At 52.5% G+C, this 27,893-nt stretch overlaps 1 protein-coding gene across 2 annotated transcripts; it reads right to left on the reverse strand.

Annotated features, from left to right (window-relative positions):
- On the reverse strand, nt 22,355-26,568 carry LOC8056184 (pentatricopeptide repeat-containing protein At1g52640, mitochondrial). Of its 2 annotated transcripts, XM_002462254.2 has the most exons (5): nt 25,328-26,538; nt 24,338-24,391; nt 23,978-24,001; nt 23,848-23,890; nt 22,355-22,882 (listed from the first exon to the last, which is right to left on the reverse strand). In XM_002462254.2, the coding sequence occupies exons 1-5, from the start codon at nt 26,441-26,443 to the stop codon at nt 22,761-22,763; spliced, it is 1,359 nt and encodes a 452-aa protein (XP_002462299.2). In that variant the 5' UTR covers nt 26,444-26,538; the 3' UTR covers nt 22,355-22,760. The 2 variants fall into 2 exon arrangements, 1 of the variants encoding a protein (XP_002462299.2); XR_002450239.1 differs by lacking the exons at nt 22,355-22,882; nt 23,848-23,890; nt 23,978-24,001 and having other exon boundaries at nt 24,336-24,391; nt 24,736-26,568.

Raw genomic sequence — 27,893 nt, forward strand, 5'->3', positions numbered from 1 at the left:
TCACCTGTCCCTACTGGGAAGACTTCGATGGCAGACGGATTTCACCCACTCCGCCGTGGCACCATCATGACGTTCAGGTGTTTGGAGTTCATGTCCCTCGGCACCGGCTATGACATGATCCTCCTCCCACCACATGGTGACGTCGAGCCTCACCCCGAGCCGATCCCACCACAGCCTGCGCGTGGGAGCCGCTCGGGACGCCATGCGGGGGGCACCCGGCGGGGGCGCCAGAGGTCCAGGATTTCTGACCCTACTGCTGAGGCCAGGGTCCGTCCGGCCCTCCCCCCGCATATTCCTCACCAGATCGCCCGCTCCTCCTGCCCGACAGGCGCTAGAGAAAGGGCTCGCGGCGCGTCAAGCTCCGCTCCCCAGACCAACAGAGCATCATCGCGACCTCCCGTCCCGCCCCGGTCGAAGGGAAAGGCACGGCCCACGCCCGTCCCTTGCAAGGGGGACAAAGGGGCCTCAACATCCTGTCCACCTCCACCTGTGGATTGAGGAGAGACAGCGGCACCTCCCGAGCTCCCTTTTGGGCTCAGGAACGCGGCCGCCACCTACGCCTCTTCTGTGAGCACTTCATTAAGTGCGTACGCGGAACTTCCAGGGCACCACCTAAGATCTACCCTGGATCTTATCTCCACACCCCCCGTTTCGTCATATCCGGAGGATCCTACCTCAGGCGACGGCGAGTGGGCCGGCGCTGACTTTTCTGGATGTGGCGACCCGGAGACCTTCATACGCTTCTTGGAGGCCAGCAACTACTGTCTCGGCTACTCCGACTCTGACAACGGGAGCTATGACCCGTCACAAGAATGTTTCAACCTGGAAGTAGGAGGGACGCCACGTAACGCCCAGGGGGGCGCAGGACCCTCTAGGCACGAGAACGCGACCCCACCTCCCAACCCTACTCCCAGGACCGATCCTGGAGCCCGTGGGGTAGCATCAGCCCCAGTAGGAGGACACCGCCCTGACCTCGAGCAGCTCAATGAGCTAGAGGCCAGGCTCGAAGAAGAACGCGCCCGCCACCGCCAACTCCGCGAGGCCCTAGTCCGAGACCCGTCCTGCCGCGGAGACGGGGGCGAAGCTAGACACCGCGCCCGCGACGTCAACCGTCGTATCGTCGAGGACAAAGGGGGTGACGCCCCGGTCTTCAGCACGGCCAGCCAGAACGTGATGGCCGCTGCACTCCTCCTCAGGGCGATGCCCGAGCCGTCGACCCCTGAGGGAAGGAGAGTGCGCCAGGGGCTACGTGGCCTCCTAGAGCAGGCTGTGGTGTAGAATGCAGAAAGTTCTGCATCACAATCCCATGGCACGAGACGCCAAGAGGACCGACCCCCTCCGAACAAGGCACCAACGGTGCAGGGTCCGCCGCCCCCTATTCCGCAAGGGGGCAACAGGGCCCCATCAGTCCACGAACGCGTCGGGGCTGACGCAGACGTTCGGGCCACCCTCAAGGCCAGACGGCGTGACAGGGACGAAGCCGAGTCTCGGCGCTATCGACCGCGCCGAGGTGGAACATACGACCCTGATCACGACCGCAGCACGTCTCGAGAGCCTCCGGGTCCCCGCGTCTTCAGCGAGGCCATACGCAGGGCCAAGTTCCCGGCGCGATTCCGACAGCCCGCCAACCTCGCCAAGTACTCGGGAGAAACCAACCCTGAGCTCTGGCTGGCGGATTACCGCCTAGCGTGCCAGCTAGGTGGAGCGGACGACGACCTGCTCATCATCCGCAACCTCCCGCTGCATCTGGCCAATACGGCTAGGGCGTGGCTCGAGCACCTCCCTGAACGCATGATCCACGACTGGGCTGACCTGGTCAGGATCTTCGTTGGGAACTTCCAGGGCACATACGTGCGCCCTGGGAACTCCTGGGACCTCAGGAGTTGCCGGCAGAAGCCCGAAGAGTCCCTCCGGGACTTCATCAGGCGATTCTCCAAACAGTGCACCGAGCTCCCCAACATCACAGACTCCGACGTCATCGGAGCCTTCATTTCTGGCACCACTTGCAAGGAGCTCGTACACGAGCTCGGACGCAAGACCCCGACAAGCACTAGCCAGCTGCTCGACATCGCCACCAACTTTGCCTCAGGCGAAGAGGCAGTTGGCGCCATTTTCTCCGGCGGCGCAGTCAAGGGGAAACAGAAGGCCGAGGCCACCGAAGCCTCGGGCTCGCGCGACGCCAAGAAGAAGAAGAAGGGTCGCAAGGGGAAGCAGGGTCAGTCGGACGACAACTTAGTCGCCGCAGCCGATCGCAAGAACCCCAAGAGGGCTCCTGCTGGCCCCGGTCTCTTCGACGAGATGTTGAAGAAGCCGTGCCCCTATCACAGGGGACCCACCAAGCACACCCTTGAGGAGTGCACCGTCCTCCGTCGGTACTATACCGACATCATCACCAAGGAGAGCGCCGAAGAGCCCCTCAAAGACGACGACCCCCAGGGGGAAGGTTTCCCCAAGATCAAGAACTGCCTCCTGATATTTGGGGGACGTGCGGCTCGCCTCACTGCGAGTCAGAGGAAGCGCGAACTTCGGGAAGTTTGCGCGGTCAGCTCAGTCACGCCCTGTACCTTAAGTGGTCCGAGAGCACGATTACGTTCGACAGGCAGGATCACCCGGATCGGATCCCCAATCCCGGGAGCTATCCTCTGATGGTCGACCCCATCATCGCCGAGACCCGTCTCACCAAGGTGCTGATGGACGGAGGCAGCGGCCTCAACATCCTTTACACCGAGACTCTGGCCCTCATGGGGATTAGCAAGTCCCGGTTGAGGAACGACACAGCACCATTCCACGGAGTGGTGCCGGGACATCGTGCCCACCCCCTCGGACAGATCGACCTGTCCGTCTGCTTTGGGACCCCTGACAACTTTAGACGAGAGGTCCTCACTTTCGACGTGGTTGGGTTCCCAAGCACCTACCACGTGATTCTAGGACGACCCTGCTATGCCAAGTTCATGGCCGTCCCCAACTATACCTACCTCAAGCTCAAGATGCTAAGGCCAAAAGGCATCATCACCGTCAGCACGACCAGCCAGCACGCCTATCAGTGCGACGTCGAGTGCATTGAACAGGCCGAGGCTCTGGCTGAATCTCTGGCCATCCTTACTAGCCTCAGCGACTGTTACCAGGACGTCCCCGACCCCAAGCGTCACGCCGGGAGCTTCGAGCCGGCGGAGGAGACCAAGCTAGTCTTTCTCGACCCCGGGACCTCTGAAGGCAGGGCGTTGAGGATTAGCTCCAGCCTCGACCCCAAATAGGAAGTGGTGCTCGTCGACTTTCTCCATGCAAACGCCGACATATTCGCGTGGAGTCCCTCGGACATGCCTGGAATACCGAGGGAAGTCGCCGAGCACTCCTTGGACATCCGAGCCGGCTCCAAACCCGTGAAGCAACGCCTGCGCCGATTCGACGAAGAGAAGCGCTGGGCCATCGGGGAGGAGATCCACAAGCTGATGGCGGCCGGATTCATCAAGGAGGTATTCCATCCTGAGTGGTTAGCTAATCCCGTACTAGTCAAAAAGAAAAATGGGAAGTGGAGGATGTGTGTAGACTATACTAGATTAAATAAAGCATGTCCAAAAAACCCATTTCCATTACCTCGTATTGATCAGATAGTTGACTCCACCGCGGGATGTGAAATTTTATCTTTTCTTGATGCATATTCCGGTTCCCACCAAATCAAGATGAAAGAGTCCGACCAGCTCGCGACTTCTTTCATCACCCCTTTTGGAATGTATTGCTACATAACCATGCCTTTTGGCCTCAAGAATGCTGGAGCTACATATCGACGATGTATGCTCCAAGTCTTTGGGAACCTTATAGGCAAAACGGTGGAGGCTTACGTAGATGACATCGTCGTCAAGTCCAGGAAAGCGAGCGGCCTAGTTGCCGACCTGGAAGAAACGTTCCAGTGCCTTAGGGCAAAGGGGATCAGACTCAACCCTGAAAAATGTGTTTTTGGGGTCCCCCGAGGCATGCTCCTCGGATTTATTGTGTCTGAGCGAGGGATCGAGGCCAATCCAGAAAAGGTCTCGGCCATCGCAAACATGGGCCCGATTCGTAACCTAAAAGGAGTAAAAAGGGTCATGGGATGTCTAGCCTCCCTAAGCCATTTCATCTCTCGTCTCGGGGAAAAAGGGCTACCTCTGTATAGGTTACTCAGGAAATCCGAACATTTTTCCTGGACCCCCGAGGCCCAGGAAGCCCTCGACAAGCTCAAGGCTCTGCTCACGAACCCTCCCATTCTGGTGCCCCCCGCCGAGGGGGAACCACTTCTTCTCTACGTCGCGGCCACTGATCAGGTGGCCAGTGCAGCTATCGTGGTCGAAAGGAAGGAAGAGGGGCACGCCCTACCGGTCCAAAGACCGGTATACTTCGTCAGCGAAGTACTGTCCGACACAAAGACCCGATACCCCCAGATCCAAAAACTACTCTACGCTGTAGTTTTGGCCCGACACAAGCTTCGCCATTACTTCGAGTCTCATCCAGTTTCCGTGGTGTCATCTTTCCCTCTGGGGGAAGTGATTTAGAACTGAGAGGCCAATGGTAGAATCGCTAAGTGGGCTATAGAGCTCATGGGTGATGGGATCATCTATGAGCCTCGGAAAGCCACAAATCCCAAGTCCTAGCGGATTTTGTGGCAGAATGGACCGGGACTCAGCTCCCCCCACCACAGATCCAGCACGAGTGCTGGACCCTATATTTCGATGGGTCTTTGATGAAAACTGGGGCCGGCGTGGGCCTCGTTTTCATCTCACCCCTCGGGGTAAGGATGCGGTATGCGATCCGGCTCCACTTCCCCGCCTCAAACAATGCAGCCGAGTACGAGGCCCTTGTCAATGGTCTCCACATCGCAATCGAGCTCGGGATCAAACGGCTCGAAGTCTGAGGTGATTCTAGACTCATCATCGACCAAGTCATGAAAGAGTCTAGTTGCCACGATCTCAACATGGACGCGTATTGCAAAGCGGTCCGACGCCTGGAGGAAAAGTTCGACGGCCTCGAACTTAACCACGTGTTAAGAAAATACAATGAGGCCGCCGAAGCGCTCACCAAGATGGCATCCGAGCGGGCCACAGTCCCCCCGGATGTTTTCGTCAGCGACCTCTACAAGCCTTCCGTCGACTACAAGGATGATGGGGGGTCGGACGAACCCCCAAGCGGACCGAGTTCCGACCTCAGGGATTCCGCCACTCCAGAACAGGAGGCCATGGACATCGAACCAGAACCACCTGCGTCTGACGACTCGCCTGACTGGCGCTACCCTCTGCTTCAACGCCTCGTCGACGGCACTCTACCCCCAGACCAGGCTGAGGCAAGGCGCGTGGCTCGTCGCGCCAAGACCTTTGTCCTCCTTGACGGGGAGATGTATAAGCGCAGCCCCTCGGGCGTCCTTATGCGTTGCATCCCACGCCAGGAGGGAATCAAGCTCCTGCAGGACGTACACTCGAGGGCTTGTGGCCCCCATGCCGCGCCTCGGACGCTGGTAGGAAATGCCTTCCGACAAGGCTTCTACTGGCCCTCCGCTGTGGCCGACGCCACGGAGATCGTGCGGACCTGTGAGGGATGCCAGTTTTACGCTCGGCAGATTCATCTCCCCGCACAGGCCCTGCAGACGATCCCCATCACCTGGCCTTTTGCCGTCTGGGGCCTCGACCGGGTCGGGCCTTTGCAAAAAGCGCCCGGGGGCTTCACCCACTTGCTTGTCGCGATCGACAAGTTCTCCAAGTGGATCGAAGTCCGACCCATCACGAGGATCAAGGCCAAACAAGCAGTGTTGTTCTTCACAGATATCGTCCATTGATTTGGAGTGCCGAACTCCATAATCACCGATAACGGCACACAGTTCACCGAACGAAAGTTCCTACAATTCTGCGACAGACACCACATACGTGTGGACTGGGCAGCAGTGGCTCACCCCAAGACCAACGGTCAAGTGGAGCGTGCCAATGGCATGATCCTCCAGGGTCTGAAGCCCAGAATTTTCAACCGGCTGAACAAGTTTGGAAAAAAGTGGCTCAAAGAGCTACCGGCCGTGGTCTATAGTCTGAGAACCTCCCGAAGCCGAGCCACAGGCTTCACCCCGTTCTTCATGGTCTATGGGTCGGAAGCCGTCCTCCCCACTGATCTGGAGTACGGGTCCCCAAGGGTACAAGCCTACGACGAAAATAGCTGCAAAACATTCCAAGAAGACGCGCTGGACCAGCTGGATGAAGCCCTCCTACACTCCGCCAAGTGCCAGCAGGCCCTCCGCCGATACCATGCGCGACGAATCCAAGGCCGAGCCTTTCAAGTCGGCGACTTAGTGTTGAGGCTCAGACAGAGCAACAAGGGTCGTCACAAGTTCACACCCCCCTGGGAGGGTCCCTTCGTCATCGCCGAAGTTCTCCGACCCGGCACCTACAAGCTCGCCAACGAAGCAGGGGAGGTCTTAAAAAACGCATGGAACATAGAACAGCTACGTCGCTTTTACCCTTAGAACTTTGTAAAATTTCCGTTTGTTCATCACCTTGAAAGAATAAACGAAAGTTTAAATTACATGGCCTTTTCCTATCAGAGAGCCTCGGACCTGCCTAGCAGAGTCCAAGCCCCCTCGGGGGCTACATGGGGGGAACCCCCTGTGGCGACCCCAAATCATTCTTCCTTTTTTCGCACAAGCCAAAGAAACCCCGACCCTAGGTCTTCATCCTCTCTCCTAAAAAAGATTCAAGAAACCGAAGATTCATCCCCTGAATCTTAAGGCATGAGCCCGAGGAAAGATCTGCGCTCATGAGCAAAGACGGCCTCTACTCACCTTAGAATCAGGGGACGGATCCGGACTTCTAAAAGCTACTAAGGAAAAAGGAAAAGGACTTAGGCTCGGGGACCCTAGCTAGCATAAAAATCTAAGTAGCTCACCCGACCTCGCGTTGCCGAGATCGGGTCGGCATAAAGAAAAAAGAAAACAAGATACTTAAGGAAAAAGTTCAAAGGAACAGTCATATAAATACACATATTTGGCATTAACATTATGTACACAATACAAGGCACCTTGGCCTTAATACCCACAAAAAGAAAAAAGAAACCTAAGGGTCTCGCTGCCCTGGCTGCGCAGGACCTTGAACCCCGAGGGGGGGAAGCTCCACCTCGTCATCAAAGAAGAAGGCCAAGGCATCTCCGGGGGCAGCCGCGGCGTCTTCAAGCCTCTGCACCTCCTCCTAGGCCCCTGTCTCATCATCAAGGAGAACGTAGCCCTCACAGACCGTCGGCAAGTCAATGCCGGCGTAGTGAGAACTCACCACCGCCAGCGCTTTCTTCACCCCGGCGTGGAGCGCCTCCCTCATCCTTTCTCCGGCCCGGGAGTAAAGGGCTTCAACCCGACTCCGCAGCGACGATCCCGACGCCGGCACCTTGAGCCCCTCACACGCCGAGGTGACCACAGCTTCAAGAGCCGAGCGGTCCGAAACCTCGGCGTCAAGGGACCTCTGCAAGGTTTCGGCAGTAGAGGTCGCCTCGGCCACCTTCCTCTCTAATTCTATTGAAAAGCAGAACAAAAAATGAGAAGTTAGGAAAGTTAAACCAAAGAATAAAGGGGGCCGAGATAAAAAACGCAAATCTTACCCTCGGCTCGCTTCTCGTGCTCCGCCGAGCTCTGGTGCCAACGGGCCACCTGGCTCAGAGCCGCAGTGAGGTCAGCCTGAGTTTGGTTCAGGGCAAGGTCTTTCTCGTTGAGCAAAGCTTCAAGCCGAGCGACCTCACCCTTATACCCCTCAGCTGCCACCTTCTGCACCTCGGATTCCTGGGCGAGGTCCCCGACCCTCTACTCTAGGGGGGCGACCCTTTCCCGGGCCTCCTGAGCCTCGGATGCAAGGGCCGAGCACTTCTGCCGAAGCTCGGCGGAAATCTCGCACTCCTTCGCGAGCTCCCCCTCAGCCGCCTCCCTGGCAGCTCTCTCGTTCTCATAGGTCGCCCAGGCATCCCTTTCCCGGCGGCGAAAAACTGACTTCTCCAGGGATGTGGCCTTGAGCGCCTACAGAATCAGAAATTGCACAGGGAGTCAGTATTGCAAAATAAGAGCAAAAATACTTCACAACACGAGAAGAAGCCTTACCTGGGCCAAGTTGTACATGTCTCGGCTCACGAACTGAGAGGCTCGGTTGATGGCCTCGACGCTGGCACGCCCACACGCGTCCAGACCCTGCTAGAGGTAATCCTCCGACGGGTCGTCCAGAACGAATCTGGCCCCTCCCTCGGCATCGTCGAGGTTGGGCCAGATTACGGGGCTCTTGCCCCATCGGGCATCTCCCTCCCCTCCCGCCATGGGAGCCTCGGGCGCCGCGCTGGACGCCACAATGGCTCGACCTTCCTCGACCTGTGCGGTCCGAACCGCACCTCCCAAATCTGCGTCCTCCGGAGGAGGCGTAGCCTCGGGGGCAAGGGTCGTCTCCTTCTACCCTTGGGGCCTCGGCGCCCCCGTGTCCTGCCCCTGACGGCGCTCCCCCTCCTCAAGGTTCAGAGGGGGTGGCGACACGGGCCTAGCCGACCCAGGAGTCGACTGCGCCCCCCTCTTCACGGCCTTCAGGGGGGCCAGCGCCACCGATGCCGCCTTTTGCTTCCGGCTGAAGAAGCAACACAAATCAGAAGAAAGAGAAAAACAAAAAATCAGTGGAAGGATCAGAAATCCTATACGTGCCTTGCTCGAGGGGCAGACTTCTTCTAGGAACCCGGGGCTCCTTGGGGGCCTCCCAAAGCGCCAGGGGCCGTTGGCCGGGCCCCCATCTCGCCTAAGGACGGCGCAGGGGCCTCGACGGTAGTCTCAGCCTGCGTCGCCTCCCCCGAAGCGCCGGCCCCCGCCCCAGGCACTGGGCGGGGCTCGGCAAGACCCTCTGGCACTACCGGTTGAGGGGGCGCCTCGGATTCGTCCCCCGACACCTTCTCCCCCTCCCGGGGACCCACGGGAACTGGTCTCTCCCGGGGGGCGCTGTCTTCATCGACAACAATAATGTGGGGGACGGTCTGCCCACCCCCCGGCGCCTGAGACCCCTTGGGGGCCTCAGACCCCTCTTGGGCCTTCGGCCCCTCTGGGATCTCGATCCCCCCACCGGCAGGGGGGATCACGTCGTCCTCCTCCGCTAGCTCGTCGAGCCAGTCGGCGTTGCCTCCTCCGCCCTCTATCTCCGAGACTGAAGTCTCGGGAGAAGGGGGCAGGGCAACCCCCGCCTTCTCGGCTTCGCGGCGGTTCTTGGCGGAGATCTCCCGTCTTTGCGCCCTCCGCGCCGATTTGGCCTTCTTGTCCTCCTTGGCCTTCTTCTGTTCTTCGTTCCGGGCCCGATTCTTGGCCCGGATCTCCTTGTCCTCTGGGACAGGGGGCAGGGAATCCTGGACGACCCCCATCCTCTGCAAACAACCAGGGGTCAAGAAAAAGGCAGGAAGAAAAAAGGAAGAAGGCGCAAAAAACCCACTCTTTACCAGAGAAATATAGCCCTTTTCAGGGCGCATCGGCACCACCCGGGAATTCTTCATGTCCGGGTACGTCGTCTTCTCCACCCGGGCAGTGATGTCCGATGCCGATATGGGCTCGGCCAGCATCTTCGTCCCAGCCCAGGGGACGTCCCGAGTCATCTCAAACATAAACGCTCGCCGCTGCGCCAACGGGAGCAGACTCCTCTTGTGGAAGGCTATCGCCACCGTGGCCGCAGTGACTTCGGCATCCCGCAGCTTCTGGAGCCCCGCGAGAAGCGGGGCGAGCCTCTTCTGCTCCTCGGCCGGAGCACCCCACACCCATTTTTGGGGGCCACCGTCACCATCTTCCCGGTGTATGGCGGGAGCAGACCGCCGTCATTCCGGAGGTAGAACCACCCGTTCTGCCACCCCCGGTTTGATGAGGGCATCGTACTCCAAATGTACTGCCCAGCCCGCTGCTGACGAAGCTGCAGCGTGCAACCACCCACTCGCAGAGGGATCTTCTCTCCTCCTACATAGCGCGCCGACATCTCCGCCTTGAAGAGGTGAAGCCAGAGGTTCCAATTGACAGGAACCCCCAGGAACCCCTCACAAACCGTGGCGAAGACAGCGGCCTGCATCACCGAGTTGGGGTTCAGGTTGTGCAGCTCCACCTCGTAGTAGTGGAGGATCGCCCTGATCAGGCGACCGGCCGGAATCCCGAACCCCCGGTCTAAGAACGACAGGAAGCAAACCACATAGCCCGGTGGCGGGTTTGGCTCCCTGTCGTTCGCCGAAGGAACGATCCACTCCGGGAACTCGACATCCTTGAGAGGACGGAGAATCCCGGCCTTCACACGCGCCTCTAGCGCGGACTTGGTCACATTGCAGGGAGGCCACGCCTCAACGCCCGCCATGGCTATGGGAGGAGAAGGACGTCTACGCGGCGAAAGAGGAGAAGATGGTAGAAGAAAAGGCAGGAGGCAAGAGCTTTTTGGCGCAGGAGCGAGAGGGAAGAAACCAAGCCCCCAGCGGCCGCTTTTATAGAAGGGGCGCACCACGACCACGTCGCCTGCGCAGAAGGCCGAGCGGGAAGGAGAGCAACCGTCGCCCACTCCCCACCAGGTGAAAAACTCGAAGCGCCAACTCCCTCTGATCCCGCGCCCGCCGCACGCGTGCATTTATTTCGCAGGCGAAACGTCCCATCCAGCCAGGGCGAAACGACACGGCCGTTTTGAGTCCCCACGCACCAAGCCTCAAAAGGAGCGCCTTGAAAAGTCATGTCAGGGCGGTTCCTTCCAGGGCAAGCGGTGCTCGACCCCCCGCTGACCAAGGTCGCAGGGCGGTCTCCATCGGGCGCAATCCCTGTCTCGCCCGACCCCCTGCTAACCCCGAGCAAAAATCGCAAGGCGGTTCCCGTCGGGCGTAGACTCCTTCTCGCCCGACCCCAACACTACGAACAAGCCTAAAAAAGCCTTTCAGGGCCAAAAAATCCCCAGGCCACGGCCACTTACGTTCCAGAGGTTGCGAGACTGACCTGCAAGACAGGTTCGAACAGTCGCCTCAGGATGACTGAGCGAGGGATGACTGGAGATGAGCACAATAGAGGCCAAGGACCGAGCCCCATAGGGAGTCGGCGCATCTTTACAAGTCATATCCGAGACCCATGCGGGTGTCACGCGAGTGGGATCCCATCGAGGGAGGCACCGAGCCCTCGGAACCTAACGAACGGTTCCGACATCCACCGTGACTGCCCTCGGGTATTTTTCGAGATGTGCCCATAGGGCCACTAGCCGACCCCTATCAAATGAGACTCGGACATCCACTTGGATCTACCCGCTTGTAGCTCCCGGGAAGCGTCGTTACTCGCCCATCGAGGGTAATACGGCACAACCCACCCCTCCTCCGAGCGAAAGGAAGAATGAGGGACGTAATCACAAGACGAGAAAGAACCTGATCGACCCTTACGGGGAAAGGGCTCGGGGGCTTCCTCGCACCATGGGAACAGGCGCTACATGTAAAGAACATGCAACCTATCCCTCAAATACTCCGGACTATAGCTATCAGGGGTAAAAGCCTTTGAAGGAATAACACCATTCCTCCAAAAGGCTCGGGGGCTACACCCGGTGGGTGCGCTCGCGCGCACCCTCCGTAGAAAAAATAAAAGGGCTCCCAGTCAACAAAAGTCCCTTGAAAGAACCTCTGAAGGGGTGACCTCACCCCTTCAAAGGCTCGGGGGCAACTGTTGGGTACCATAAAAAGGGATACCCAGATCAGAGCAACAAAAAACGCAAAAGACAGAGCAAATTAACCACAGTCACCAGGATACGGGTCCCAGCTCATCTGACTCTCAGGGCCTCGGACGCAAGTTCCGACTCGCCCGACCCCTCAGGGCCTCAGACGTAAGTTCCGACTCGCCCGACCCCTCAGGGCCTCGGACGCAAGTTCCGACTCGCCTTACCCCTCAGGGCCTCGGACGCAAGTTCTGACTCGCCCGACCCCTCAGGGCCTCGGACGCAAACGCCGACTCACCCGACCCCTTCTGGGCTCGGGCGCCGGATCCCTATCCACCAGGGCAGCAAGACCTCGACCACACGGCGCCCGTACCCACGACGAGACAAGCGCGATGACTCCCATACCGCAGCAGGGCAAGGTGGCGACTGTTCCAACCACCCTGGGCACTGCAGCCTTACCTCTTTCACTGTGTGCCCTTACCTCTTTCACTGTGGCGTACTGCCTCACAGTAGAAAAGGAATGGGGGAGGTTAATCAGCACCACTATTTGAGGTCTTTTCCCACTATTGACGGGATGATCAGCAGTACCGGCGATCCGACCCCCATGACTCCTACAGGGCTCGGTAACCCTCCACAGAAATAGCCATCCCTCAAGGACAAGATGGACAGGCATCCACAGGGTCGGGACTATAACTCTTCCACTCGGCAGAGAGAAATTTACCCATGTAAATCCTTGTCTCCCCTTGAGGCTATAAAAGGGGAGCCAGGGCTCATAGCTAGAGGGAGGTTCACACAAAACTATCATACTCTTTCAGCAACCAGCACTCTGTCCACAACAAAGCCGAGACCTGGGACTTAGCCCTCTCTCGCAACCTGCTTGTACCCCCCTACTACAAGCACCTTTGGGTGCAAGGTTATACAGAACCCCCGATCACACTGGACGTAGGGCGTTCTTGGCCCGAACCAGTATAAATACTCTGTGTCTCACTTGCATCACCATCGAGGTTTGGGTAGTCACGCAAATTCACACTCGTTTGTGTCTAGGCAACGAGTCTAGACACCGACACAAAGTCTTTCTAAACCTCCACCGGTAAATCTATCTTGAATTCGTAGCAACTCCTTTCCAATCCTTCGTGATCTCTCTCGTATTCCTTCGAGTCCGTTTTAATATATATATATTTAAATCTCCTTCAAATCCCCTTGCTAAAAAATGGAGAAATCCCTTTTCCTTTCTCTTGGGCTGAATCTCCCTGGCCCAACCGGTCTTTCTCCTCCCCTAGCCCGCTAGAGCAGCACCCTTGGGCCACCAGTGCGCAAAGCCCGTCCTGTCCCTCCACTCGCCTCGGCCCCAGCAGCGCCGCTGGCCTAGATGCACGACCTGCTTGGCCCAACTCCTGTGTGCCCCCTAGCCCTAAGCCGTGCACGCTCTCGACCCCAGGCCGCCGCCGCCACCGCCAGGATAGGGAGCACCCCCGCGCCCGCGCCCTCCTGCTCCCTGCTGCGCCCGCGCTTGCCCCTCCACCTCGGCGTTCGTGCCAATGCGCGCCACGCGTCCCATCATGGGCACGGACGCCCAGCAGCAGCCGTGCTCGCCCCGAAGCCCTAGTGCTCGCGTATAAAAGCAGCAGCAGACGCTCGCCCTTCTTCTTCACTGCACTGCCGCCGCCATAGCTGACCCGGAATCGAGGCCTCGCCATCGCCATTGCCTGGGGCTTCACCAATCACCACCGAGCTCATCCTCCATGTCCCCGTGCACCCGTCGCTGTCAAGCCAGCCATGGAGAGCCACGGCGCCGTCCTCGCACCAGGGCTCTCAATCGCGTCTGCGACGGTGTCGACCGCGAGCTCTCGTGCCGCCGTGGAGCTTACCTCGTCGAGCCGTCACGCCGCCGAAACCCACGATGCCGTGCTCGTGCCCTGTCGCCCGCACGTCGTCCTCGCCAAGTCGAGCCACGGCCGCACCACCGTCCTCTTCCTCGTCGCGACGCCGAGCAGCAGCAGGACCGCGGCCACGACTTTGCCCCGACGCACCCGCGACCCGACGCTGTGCTCCTTCGCCAAGCACCGAGGCTGCGACACCGACCTCGCCACGACCACGCGCGTCGCGCCCTTGCCGTGATGGTGTCACCTAGCACCGAGCTCCGTCCACGACGTCGCCCGAGCCCTTGGACGCGTGCTCGCCGCGGTCACCACCCTGGCAGTAGCATGGCAGCCGCGACGTCGCTGTGGTGATCGCGAACACCCCCCTCCACTGAGCCAGAACGTGCAGCAACATCAACGCCTCGCCAGAGTCGTTCCTCTGTCGCCGGTGAGCAACCAAGGCCTGAAGCTTTTCTTTTTCGCGTAGTCGTCATGCTCCTATCTGAGACCGGCCTTCGTGCCGTGTTTTACCGCTGTCGCAGGGAGCAGTGGCTTCGCCATACCATTTTACTAGGCTGCGACGTCTCCTAGATCAACTTCGGCCTCCAACAGCAAACCACAGCGGTCCAGGACATGTTGTAGCTAGCCAAGTTCACCTGGGCGCTCTGCGACAAGCCTCGCCTACCCCGCCATCGTCAAGGTCGACCTTTTTGCACTTAGTTGACGCCCTCCGTGACGTCGGCAAAACCCTTGCCCTTCATTCTTGTATCTTGTATATACTTGTTAGTTATCATCTATATCCATCTATCTATACTTGTCGATACATGATCTATTTATTCTATGCCTGTGTCGTGCCTTCGTGCCGGTCTATTTATCTATCTGTTTATCTATCTCTGTTGGTCGCTATGGAAATGTGCTACTCCATTTTGTCTTTGCGTTGGTCATGGCATTGTGGTTCTTTGTGCGTTGGTTCTTGTGTGGTGTGGTTGGTTGGTTGTGAACCGTGCCTTCGAGCCGGTTGAGAGAGTGATGTGTTTGAATGTTACGATCGCGAGTTTGTCTCGCCTTGGTCGTAGTGCCAAGCATATCCCTTCTCTCGGGTTGTCGTTGTTCTTTCTTTTGTTATTTGCCTGAGGACTGAGCCTTCGAGCCGGTCGGGGAAGTGGTAGTGCGCTTGACCATTTCGATTGTGGGTTCGTCCCACCGTGATCGTGATGCCGAGCGTAACTCGTTCCCCGTGTTCAGTTGACTATGTCGCGCTACGGTCGTTAGCTCTTGTTCTTGTCCCGCAAACGTGGTCATCGTGGACTCGATGTCTTTATCGACGCGGTTCTTATCCGCACACTCGAGACCTAAGTGACCTAGTCTAGTGGGATACGAATTAGGGGACAACCTTCGTGGAACTGTCGGAGGAACTTGTTAGGTGAAGCTCATGGCCGCGAGTCCACCTTGCCATGACCATTGGGCTTTACCCCATTTCTTGTGTGTTTATCCTAACCACCTCATATGCTTGTACCACCTCGACGATAGCATTCCCTCGGGCCTAGCAGTGATAACCACATCACTACGGGCCTTAGGAATAGCCTTGTGCTGATTTAGATGCACAGTCATGGTGCCCTACTGAAAGCCCTAGTTTGGTTTTGGATAATTGATGAAACCCTAGTACTAACCTCTATTCTGAGTGTGTGTAGACTTAATGAGGTTGGTACATGCCAAGTAATGGAGCAAGAGATGATCACGGTGATGATGGTGATGACCACAAAATGATCTAGTGCTCAACTTAGAAAAGAAGAAAGAGAAAAACAAAACCCTATGGAGATCAAGGCAAAGGTATTGCTTAGGGTTTTGGTTTTAGTGATCAAGACACCAAAGAGGGTGTGATCACATTTAGGATAGATAGCCGTACTATAAAGAGGGGAATTCTTTGGCTAAGCGGTTATCAAGTGCCACTAGGTGTCATTGTTCATGTGCATGCATTTAGAACCTAGTGAGCTAATCTAACTCCTTCGAAGAAAATGATTGTGAAAATGCTAACACACATGCACTTGTTGGTACACACTTTGTGGTGTTGGCACACTTTGAGAAGGAGATGGAGTTTGAAAGGTAAAGAGAGGATGGGTTCCTCTCTCCCTCCCATCGAGCTTGCGAGGCGGGATTCGGCGCTTTTCGAGAAAATGAAGTGCATTTTTTCTATTGCGCCGGTGGGAAATTTGGAGAAGTCGTGGGAGTGTTCCTCTCAGAGAAACACTCACCGTACGCTGGCCTTTAAGGCACCAGACGCTGTGGCTGAGCGTCCGGTGTGCTGTGGTGCTAGGGTTAAGCACCGGACGGTGAACACCGGACGCTGGGGAGCTCCTGTTCATGCATCCGGTGCTATCTGACTTCGGTCGGAGTGTTTAACTGGAAGCACCGGGAGCGTCCGGTGGTTAGCGTCCGGTGTGCGGGCGTTTTGCGACCCTCTCTGCGCATGGGTCCAGTGAGCACCGGACGCTACCGGTGCTTAGCGTCCGGTGACCCGTAGGTTTGCGGATCTCTCTGCGCATGAGTCCGGTGTGCATGCTCAGCGTCGGGTGCACTGCAGGTGACCGTTAGATTCTGACACGAGAGTTTCAAAAGGTGACATGTGGCTGACGCTGGACCACCGGACGCTGAGTCTGAGCGTCTGGTGCCCCTTTAAGAGCGTCCGGTGACCTCGAGTTTTGCCCAGTGAAAGAGCCAACGGCTCTATTTGTTTGAGGGGCTATATATACGTGTTTGGCCAGCTTAGGGCTTATACTCTTGGTATTCTAGCATACTTGACATCCTTGTGAGCCTAAGCAAACCCCTCCCACTCATCTCCTTCATAGATTATACATCTTTGTGAGATTGGGAGTGATTCCAAGTGCATTTGCTTGAGTGATTGCATCTAGTGGCACTTGGGGATCGTTCTAGCTACGGTTTTCTTGTTACTCTTGGTGGTTGCCGCCACCTAGATGGCTTGGAGCAGCGGAGGAGGATTGGCACGAGTTGGTGATTGTTTGTGGCCATCTCCCGGTGATTGTGAGAGGTTTGTGCCTACCTCGGCGGAGTGCCAAAGGCCACATTAGTGGATTGCTCGTGTCATTGAGCTACCTCACTTGTGGGTAGGTTCTTGTGGTGTCCTAGTGAGGACGAGGTTCGTGCTACACCTCTTAGCCACCGAACCACCAAGTGTTGGTCGACACAACGGGGACGTAGCGTGCCGGCAAGCACGTGAACCTCGGGAGAAAATCGTGTGTCTCCATTGTGATTGTACTTTGGATTTCTCCCGGTGATTGGACTTCATATTATTGATTGGTTCATCCCCTCTACGCGGTGGTATAAAGATCAAACCTTCTCTCTTACTTTCTTGCAAACTAGAGTAGCTTACATACTTGTATAGAAACTTTAGGTAGCTCTCTAGTGTAAATAGAGACATAGCTCTTGTGTGCCTAGTGATAATATCAACTAGAATTGTTGGATAGGTGGCTTGCAAACACCCCTTAGAGCTAGAGCAAAAAGCTTTGCTTTGTTATTTACTAACCTCCTGCTCTAGTGAATTTGTAGAACTTTTTAATAGGCTATTCACCCGCCCTCTAGCCATATTAGGACCTTTCACCTACGAGTGGGTTTGGATCATGGGGTCGTATCTCGTTTATCCAACCGTCGTTCGTTCCATGATGAGTTGGTCGAAAGAATATGAACTCCATTCTTCTTCTCTCTTGCTATTAATCCCCGTCGATCCAGTAAGATGTGGATTGAGCCCCTTTTTGCTTGTTTGGTGTTTTGTTTCCGATCCCGCGATTCCCGCCGTTGCTATGGCGAGTGGATCAATGGAAAGTGAAACCCGTGTATTTTCCCGCCTTTTTGGTTCTTTGTGCTTAAACTCTTGTATGCTTGTACCTATTCGACCATAGCATTTCCTTGGTTCTCGCGGTGACAACCGCACTGCTAAGGACCCTAGGGATGTCTTAGTGCATTTAGTGCACCTAGGTTGAGGTACCCTACAAGTAGTTTGAGCACTCGTGTTCTTGTGTGTCACTCTTTCTGATTTCCCGTCTCCTACCATGGCGACTGGATGGGAAGAAGTAGACCACTCCCATTTTCTTCTCTCTTTGCTCCACCCTCTCTTGGCTCTCGCCAACTACAATGGCGTATGGATTGAGAGAGACCGGAACTTCTCGTGCTCATAGTCTTTTCGATTCCTCTCGATATCTATGACACTTGGATCGAAAGACCGTAAGCTGTGGTGTTTGCTTAGAATGGGTTAGAGTCTCAGCTATTTATTAAAGTCGTACAGGTTGACTCAGTTGACCAGGGAAGTACCGGCTAGGCTAAGACTCTGGCTTGTACTCAGTGAACAGTCATTCCTGTTTCTTTTAGCCCAGGGATCGGACATCCACCAAGAGGGATAACCCGTTATCCTTTCAGTACTCTTTTAGTGCAGTCGTTCTTCAGTGTTTTGTCGCCTCTTTTCGCAGTCCTTCTAGGTCTAGCGGTCTGATTGTTTCGCCTTGTTTGTCACTTACGAGGTAGTTGCTTCGGGGTTAGCGTTGATCGGGTCACGACCTGTTGAAGGAAGGACATGTGAATGGAAGAAAGACCGTGGATGAGTACAACTGCAAGTGCACTGAGGATCTTGGAAATGTCATTCAACAGGTGCCACGTCCCACCCAACCTCGTAGAATCCTATTAGACATGCAATAATATAGATGCTAGTGCTTTAATTTTACGCAAATGAACTGAGATAGGTTGCATGGTAGAAATGCTTGTGAGCCATTGCCTTGTTGCAACCTATCACCCTCGCACACCCGCTGTCAGGTTAGATGCTTGCATACTACTTGCTACTGCTTCTACTACGCCTTATATCTGTGATGTGATGCATTGTGGAGGATTGGATGTGAGTGGATAAGGCACGCGGTGCCAATAACCGGATAATGAGATGATAATGGACTTGGGGAGATCTTGGCGTGTGTCTTGGGTGTGTGGTGAGGGTCGAGTCGACCGAGCAGGATCTACGACGAGTCTTGGATCAAGTCTTGCTGGAGGACGCTACCTGGGCGTTCTCCACGAGAGATACCTGTGGCGGGTACATGTGACAGGGAGAGGTCCCGGAGTGGAGTGTCTTCGTGGGACGAAGCATCGGGATAGGAGGTGCTGTTTAGCACGGGGTAGCCGGATGTCCCGTCGAGCGGGGCATCAGTTGGCCCCTCGTGAAGATGTCCTGTTCGGTTACCCTAAGGACTGTCAGGTTCTGAGAACCGGTTCGTAGGAAGCACTCGCCTTATTATGGTGCGGGACGGATGTACGACCAGCTAGTGCGGTGCCACTACTACTAGGTTGATAGCGGATAGTGTAGGGAGGTACGGGCATGAGGACCCGCACCCTCCTAAGACAGCGCAGTGACCTTTGGGGCCCGGTACTACGCCTCACAGTCTCAGCATGCCGGTGGTACTCCGGTGTGGCCCCAGTCCTAAGTGGTAGGGTGGCATCGTATTTGGTTGGAAGGCAGCCCGGTATCAGCCTAGACGAGCCGGATCGTTGATGATGGTGATCTTGTGGTTAGTGTAAACCTCTAGAGAGTTTGGTTGATCGATCGATACATATGCCCTCTTTTCGGCTATGGACCTTTCCTATGTTCCGCTTCGCTTGACTAGTGAGAGGAGTCCTTTCTACCTTCCCCTGGGTTTGTGTTGGATCCGGCGTTGGCCGTTGAGGCAAGGCACGAGCGGGAGTCGTACTTGCCGACAAGAGAGTGAGAGTGTGGTGAGATGTGTGTGATGGGTTGGATGGATGGATGTGTGGATGAGATGGAATAAAACTTGATGAATTATTATAAAATATTGATGAACTTGCATAGGAAAACTACAACCATATATAGGGCTCTTGATCTACCCTTTGCATTCCACTTATCACAAAGCTTACGCAAAAGCATAGGGTGGGAGCCAGTGGCCAGTACAAATCGTACTGAAAATTGTTTAGCAGGTTTTGAACGTGGTCTACGACGATAACTACGGAGAATAGAAGGATTAGGTGGTCTCGTTCCTGCGCTCAAGTTTGGTTCGGAGATGAAGGCTACGCCCGCTGATAAACTACGCCGACTCTGATGATTGCTCGTGAAGGAGGAGCCTTCACCGCTGACGCGCTACATCGACTCTGATAAAAATCTGTGTGTGTTTCCGCTAGAAAAACGATGTAATAGGCTTGTTAATCAAGATTTGTAAAGTAAATGTGTTGTAATCTTGTTTTTCACGATGTATGACTATGATAACAGCTGATATATGATAATGTGATGGCTCAATTTCTGAATTATCACATTATAATTCGAATCTGTGGATTTTCTCCTTTGTGAAAAAATCTAGGTCGTTTCATTGATGGGCCAACGCGCAACGAAAATAGATGGTTGCACTCGCCCTCGTGAGAGGATTGGGTCCGATTAGTCGGCAGCGATGGTTGCCGCAATTCAAGACTTTGTTTCGTGTTGACACTATGGATATCGGTCTTGAGGCGGAGTCGTGGCTGGCACGGGTGGCAGACAGAAATCTAGGTAAACTAAAATTTTGGCTCTTTATAGATAAGTATAGATTAAAGGGATGATTGTGGCCAATGCTGCCTCTGTGCTGGAGTGTTTCATGTTCTATTTTTATAATTATGAAAATTTGACTCAAATATGAAAAAAAAAATCTTCTAGCAATAAGGATCAACTTTTATAGCTGTGGAAAGGAGCACTATCCTTTAGGGTATATTTAGTATGGCTCTGGCTTTGGCTCCAGCAACAGTTGAAGAAGCTGAAGCCGACCAAACACTTTTTTTTTTCAGAAGTCATCATCTAATGAATAGTAAAAGAGATAGAGCAGTATTTGGATGAGCAAAGCTGCAAAAAGTGGCTTCTCGTGGCATGCTTTGGGAGGAACCATACCAAATGAACTCTTATTTCCTTCTATGTTGCTGACCTTATCTACAGCATTTCAAGTACAAGGCCTAACCTCCACTCGTATCCAACGAGCCATTTAAGTCCCTACCTTGTCAACACTTCATTCATTTGATTGTGTAAAAAGTTGCACAGGGCTAGAAGGGCCTTCAATTGCTGGCTCCTCCTACGTGCTTCTTCATTTGGTTTTATCATTTAGGCACTTGGTACGGATTTTATCATTTAGGCACTTGGTATGGTGGAACTGTTGTATTCCACAACAGAATCATCAGGGCACAAGTAATGCAGGCTAAGAGCAACTTCAACAACTTGGTTATTCTTGTTGTAGAGGCTATTTTAGAATTGGCATATTAAAAAGTAGACTCCAACAAATGTGCTATTTAGTTTTGTAAAATAGAATGCTGACTATTCCTTGTTTTTCACTGGCCATATATAGCCACACAAGCTATATGATTTTGTAAAATAGCAAGGCTGTTGTGAACCTCTTTTTTTTAAGAAGTTTTCTACTTTACAAAATTGCTAAACAATGAAATTTGGCTACTAATTTTAACCAAGCTCTTGGAATTGCTCTAAAAGCCTGTTTAGATCACTAGACTAAAGTTTGGTTCATTGTTGGATAATAGGCTAAACATAGATTAATATTTTTTTCCAATAGGTTTTACTCATCAGTTAGCCACCATTAGTTTTCGTTAGACCATGATTGATTAATATTTAGACCTTCTATTTGGCATTCAAAACAGTTTAGTCTATCCAAACAGGCTAACACTGCTAGTGGATTCACTACACATAATGACATAAAGTGGTCTACATAGATTAGGAAATATTGAGACTAGTATCACACAATATAAAATATCATTACTTGTGCAGTTCACAACACCTTTTTTTCTTTCATCATGTGTCACTTATTTTCTCTCTTCTTTTCTTACAAGAACCACCTTCTCTCTCCCTATGAGCAAGGCTAATAATATCTCATTGCTGGTTGTATATATTTACAACCTATTTTTCTGTCCACTCATCTAGTAGTTGGTTCATCTATGAGTTTATGACATACTTGTTTCTCTCATAAAGTTTCTTTTTTTCTATATAAACCATTTGTAAACTTGCAGCTCGTTTCTCTCTCCTCTCACCTCATCATCCAGCCCGCTTACAGTCTTTAAGCATATATTTTCTCTCCCTAAGGGCAGCAGCAACGCAAGCAAACGCTAGCTAGTGGTCTCACCGAAAAGGAAGGTTCATGTAGAAAAAGTACTAGCAGGGCATCAATTGCCACAACGCGGTCGTACACGTTGCAAGGACAAGTGCAGTGCTATTATGCGGGCACACAATGCAACTTTATGCTGGGACGCATAGTTCTTTTTTTGAGCAACAAGCTCACAACGCGCGTTGAAATGGTGGCTCTAACTTTTTGTCAGATCAAACGGTTGTCTTCTGTAAGCACTACTCTGCGAGGCTAACACTCAAGATGATGTGGCCGCGTGCAGTAGTGTCTTCTGTAAGCACTACTGGCCGTCTGAGAGGCTAACACTCAAGGTGATGTGGCCGCTGCACGCGTATGTGGAGGCCAGGACATACTACAGGTGGAGGTGGAGCGTTGGGAACGGCCTAAACATATGTAGCTCCTACTTTGTGTACAACAGGGCATCAGATCTTCAGTTTGTGTACAACAGGGCATCCGATCTTACGTGGACACATGGATTCTAGGGCTACTACTAAAGTCACCGTGTTGGAGAAGCCCCGAGAGGCTTGCCTTTTTGTCATGGTACCCTACTCCCCCCACTCCACAGCTAGAGCCTCGAGGATCTTCATCTGATATCCAAAGTATCAGTAGTCCACCACAACCGACAACCACAGGGAGATTCTGTCCGAAAACGGCACAGCTGACATAAGCTCATACGAGTAATATATTAGATCAAATATTATAGGGCACAATAGATATCATTTGGACAAAACAGTCAACAGACGCCATGAGTTATCAGCAATCAAGAAGCAACAGACTGCAGTAACACAAGGATTATGCATTGGTATCATCTAGCAGCAAACCTGCTCTACACAAGACAATTACTTTAAATGGAATAGATGCCACACATCTTATAACAGTCAAAAATACTTGCCGAAAGATGACAGAAAAACTAACTAGGAACATGCGTTGATGTCTGAACTCTGGAGAGCCTGAACTATGGATTCATCATTCACATGATGGGCTAGTGTCTACATAGTTGACAGGACTCATGCAACAGATGATCCTCAGAAGATACACAGAATGCTGAAATTTGTCACACCATCACCAAATCTTTACTCAACAATCTCTGGGTTACACCCAAGTTACGCGGAGTCAGCAGGCTTTGGCTCATCAGGCTTCTTGGCCGGCATCTCAGTGCCCATCTCAGCTTTGAGATTGTTGATGCTCTGCTCGAGTTCGTCGATCTTGGTTCCCATTTCATCTAGTGCAATGTAGTTAAAGAAAAAAGAAGATTGTGGCACACAAGTGTATATATATAGCTAATGTCAAACAGACTTTCAATGACTTCTGCCATTCCTATGTAAATTTCACAAATATGTGCTTCGAATTATCAAAAAGTAAAATGGTGTGATTGGTCATACTGTGATAGTGATCGTGGAATCTCAGTGCACTACCGGACTCAAGATTATACAAGAATATATTAAAGACACCTTAATAAAAGCTTCAATTTAACCATATTTGAGTTCCTTTTGAACTTACTGAGTGTAACTGAACAATGGTTATCGTGCAGTTTAATAAACATTGATGATACAATTATAACAGCAAAAGTGGTATTTTCCTTCGATTCTAATGGAAAGTTTTGATTCTGTGTATAGCTTGGCAAAACAGACAAGAAATATTCTTTTGCATGTCTCAGACTTCTGCTTTATTCTTTTATAGGCCGGAAAAGATATACTAAGAAAAACTGTAACCAAAATATGATCATCGTTGCCGTTATTTTGTATCGAGCATGTGTATGCTCCAAGAAAACAATAAGTACGGGGCTATAAAAATTTAATATAAAACAGAAGAGCAGGAAAAAAAAGGAAACACCAATAAAATAGTTATCAAGGCCAGGAGACAAAAAGGAAAAACCAATATTGTATGGATAATGGTGTATTTTGAGTGTATGTATAGCTGATTTGTTTAATTTCGGTTATAGAATGTTATAAGCTTGGACAAACACACCCAAAAGAAATATTTCCATGGGCAATGATTTGTTACATATATCAGCATCCAAAATGCATATTGGCACTACAGAAGCATGGCATCAGATATTACTATATTAGAAAACATCAAAACAATAATGACTGCACTAGTATAAACTATAGTCTCAGCGCTCTATTTTTCACATTTTCTTTTACAAGACAAACAGAATAAAGATAATAAAATAAAAGCAGATAAGGATATTCCTTGACACAATGTTCTCCGACATGGACTCGAACCTTGTTTGCTGCAACAGTCAGTGTTCAAGTGAGTGGGAGATGGTGGTAAATTATGTGAAGGAGATGCGAATGAAACCATATCCAAAGGCACTCACCATCTGTCCAAGGAGGTTCTGGACCTGAAATGGAAAGCTAACAATCAGCAATTATAGACTCATCCAAAAGAAAAACACTTTTTGGTAGTACAAAACCAAAAAAATAAAGTTGAATGTTAATATCTTAAACCTATTTTATGGCTTTATTAATAATTCAATGTTGTACTTCATTTTCTTATCTAAATGGTTCAAACTACACTGCCACATGATATCAGAAGCAGTGTTTAGACTTTGTTTAAGAGACCCAGAGTTTTATGTTCCATCCCACTATTGTGCCAGAAAACAGTAAAATTTTTACCTATAAATAATGCATGCCAACAGATCTTATGATGCATAACCACGTAAAGAATCAGAACTTACAAATGCAGTCATATCTGTTGGGTTCTGTGATGACGGCTCTGAATCCATGTTAGCCTACAAGACCAGATTCAGAAAATGAGTGAACAAACATAAAGAGCAGTATACCACAGCAGACTTGCATACAAATCAAAATAAACTCTAAATAGCATCAGGATAGCTCCTTGGTTTTCAATTTTCATACCAACAAATGTAAAAGGACTGGAAATAATGAAATCCAATTCTGGTCATAATTTGTAAGACTACTGTAAAGTTACAAAGTGAACACTATATAAAACTTGTTAAAGGGAAAACAAATAGTTGTAATGATGGAACCATTCAACATTCTTAACAGGCAAGTGCATAGCAAATACCAAAACATTGCAAAGGAAAAATAATGTAATTATACACTAGAAAAATACCCAGCAAGAAATTGCAGAGCAAAGTTAGTAGTGCCATTCATCAATGGGATCACAGAGATTCTTATATACATTAAACCTCCCTCTACGAGGTGTCTCCAATTTTCCATTTCTCCCTCCACTGGCTCTCAGCAAGATCAAGGCCAGAGAATTCATGGTCACATTTCAGATTTCTAGTTTCCTCTGCCCTCTTATTGCACATGATACTTGCCAAATCTTGTATTGTGCAGGACGTGCTCCGGCGCATCCTATCAGTGAGCATCTCAAGATCATCTCGCAAACCAAGCCTGAGCAACCTATCCCTCAGCACCTGACAAGTAGCCTGGTAAGGAGGGATACCGTCATCTACCATCCTCAAAAAGTAACTGCAGGCCTCCTCTGCTCTACCCTTCTTGCAAGATAGCCCATGGATCATAACAGCGTAAGTAGCTGCTCCTGGGTGGAAACCACGTTTTTCCATACCATCCCAAACCTCAATTGCCCTGTCAACCCTTCCTATAGCAATCAACATTTTCAGTATCATGTTGTAAGAGTGCCGATTAGGCAAACACAAGCCTTCATCCATCCTTGAAATAAGCCGTAACGCTTTGTTCACCTCTTTCAGCTTACAATGTGTATTAAGCAGAGTGTTGTAGCTCCAGACATCAGGCTTCTCCCCATAGGTTGCCATCTCATTGAGGATATTATAAGCCTCATCAACCTCTCCCAACTCACACAGTAACCGAATGACAGCATTATACGTGAATACATTTGGTGTAAGGCTGCGTGCACGCATCCTATCTAGCACTCGAAGAGCAGCACGAGCATCTTTTGACGCACATGCAGAACGAAGGAATGGGCCATAAGTAGCAGCATCAGGGGCAAGCCCACGGCTGCGTTGCATATCTTTTAGCTGCTCCTGTGCAAGTGCAACATCCCCTCCTCGACACAAGGCGTCAATCAACGCATTATAGGCAGGCACATCAGGCTGGACCCCTCTCTCAATCATTTCGTCAAACAGCTTCTGAGCCTTCTCTGGCTTTGCAACAACAGCCCACCCAGAGATCAGGATGGTATAGGTTTTGGCCGAAACATCAAACTGAATTGGCGACTCCCTAAAGAATGCCTCGGCATGCTCTACCAGGCCATTATGCGATAACGTGAAGAGCAGGGAGTGGAGATCAGCGACCGTCGGCAGGAACCCGAACCTCTCCATGGAGGAGAAAGCTCGGATGGCGTCGTCGGGGAGGCCGGCGCGGGCGTACGCGCGGAACAGCAGCGGGAACAGGTCCCGCGAGAGCGCGGGTCGCGGGAGATCGGAGAGCAGGGAGCGCAGAAGCGGGAAGAGCCGCGCCCCCGCGAGCGAGCCGGCGAGGATGAGGAGCGACTCCGGAAGATGGGTGAAGCCCGGCAGCGCGGCGGCGAAGAGGAAGAACCGGAGCGAGGGCACGGGGAGGTTGCGGCAGCGGCGCAGGACGTCGGCCGCCGCCGCGGGGGTGAGGCGCGGCGCGAATCCGTCGAGCGCGGCGCGGAGGTCGTGCCGCGGCCCGCGGAAGTCGCTGAGCACACGGCAGAGCGCGCCGACGAGCTGTGGGTCGGGGTCGAGTTCCGGGACCGGATAGGGCCGCGGATCCGGCTGTCCAGCGGGCGAGGCGGAGCAGAGGCCGCGCAGCAGGAGAGGCCGCGGGCTTCGCGGCGCGGCCGCAGCGAGGAGCCTGGCGGCAGATTGCATCTCGCGCGATGTGTGGGCGCACGGCGCTGTGCAGTGGGAGCAGATTCGTGGGTGACGCGAGGATGCACGGGTTCAAACCAAAAAAAAAAACACGGGAGATGAAGGTGGAGAGGGGCTCCGAGGCGGCTTACCGGGGAAGCGCAGGTCGTGGAGGAGGAGGAGGGGGCTCGCCGGCGGCCGGAGGATTCGGAGGAGATAGCGGTGAGCGTGGGTGCGGCTCAGGTGTGGTTTGTGGGAAGGGGAGGACGCTGGAGCGGAGAACTGATGAAAAGAGGCGTAACGAACTATCGATGGCAAGTGGGCCCGGGTCGCGTGGGCTGGCCGCTGGCGAAAGCGAGCCAGGCAAGGGTTTCGAAATTTGCTCGAGGGAAAAGAGTGCTCGCGTGGTGGGCCCTAGAGGCTGGAGCTGTTGGAAGGACCGAAGAAGCCGCCGGAGCCGGGGGTGTTCTGTTATGCGGGCCACTGACGTCACGTCCGTTTTTGCGTGCCCAAGTTTGGCCCAGTTCAGCACCCGTTTCTAAAAAAAAAAAAAAAAAAAAGAAGAAGCAGTCCAACACCCTTACACCCGCAACAGCGTTTGCGGTGCATCTGTCGGTGGCACGGTGCGCCGGCCCGGCAATCAGCGGTCGGCCGGGCGGAGGAACGTGCAAGCCGGTCGATGGATTTTGCACAAAGCAGTGGCCGGGCGGGCGGAAGAACGTGCAGCCGATAGTGCGGGGCCACGACGCTCTACTTCATCAATCGATTCTTTTTGTTTGTCCCTTTTTTTTCCCCTTTGTTTACCCTTTGCTCTGTTACTAATCTGGTCATCCATTAAACCCTTGTATATAGCACAGTTAAATATAAAACTATACGTAGAAGAATTTTCTTTTATTGTGCAGTTGTAAACCCACAACTTTTAGCAACAGGGTGAATATATATCGAACATGCACGTAAGAATACAATAGGTGCGTTTGGCATGGCTCCAAATTCTTCTTGTTTAAACGTTTCGAATGTTGATTCTACTTTGAGATGTTTCAGGTGAAGAATCGGAATCACTTTGTGAAACCTTTTGGTTGATAGCCTTGATTCTAATTTATTAGAGAAGGGAGATCAAAAAGTGAAATTTAATCTGGCGAAACCAGCCCCTAGTTGATTCATGTCTCTAATTTTCACCATTTGGAAATGATTCTATGGTTCCAGTTTAGAATCCGGAACGTTTCAACTTGCTAAACATACTCTTAGAGCCTATTCGCTTTTTTAAAAAGCTATGGCTAAAAATATTGTTCGCTGATTTATCGTGACAGAAAAATAATGTTGGTTGATAGAAAAAATATGGCTTATAACAATGGGCTCTAGTTTAAAACCTCATTTATGTACTATATTTAATATATAAACAAATAAACTTTTTTCAAGCCATTGGTTTCTCCACGGCACTTCTACCTCTCAAAAGATTATCATATAACCCTGT

This window comes from Sorghum bicolor, chromosome 2, assembly GCF_000003195.3.
Source record: "Sorghum bicolor cultivar BTx623 chromosome 2, Sorghum_bicolor_NCBIv3, whole genome shotgun sequence".
Taxonomy (NCBI): Eukaryota; Viridiplantae; Streptophyta; class Magnoliopsida; order Poales; family Poaceae; genus Sorghum; species Sorghum bicolor.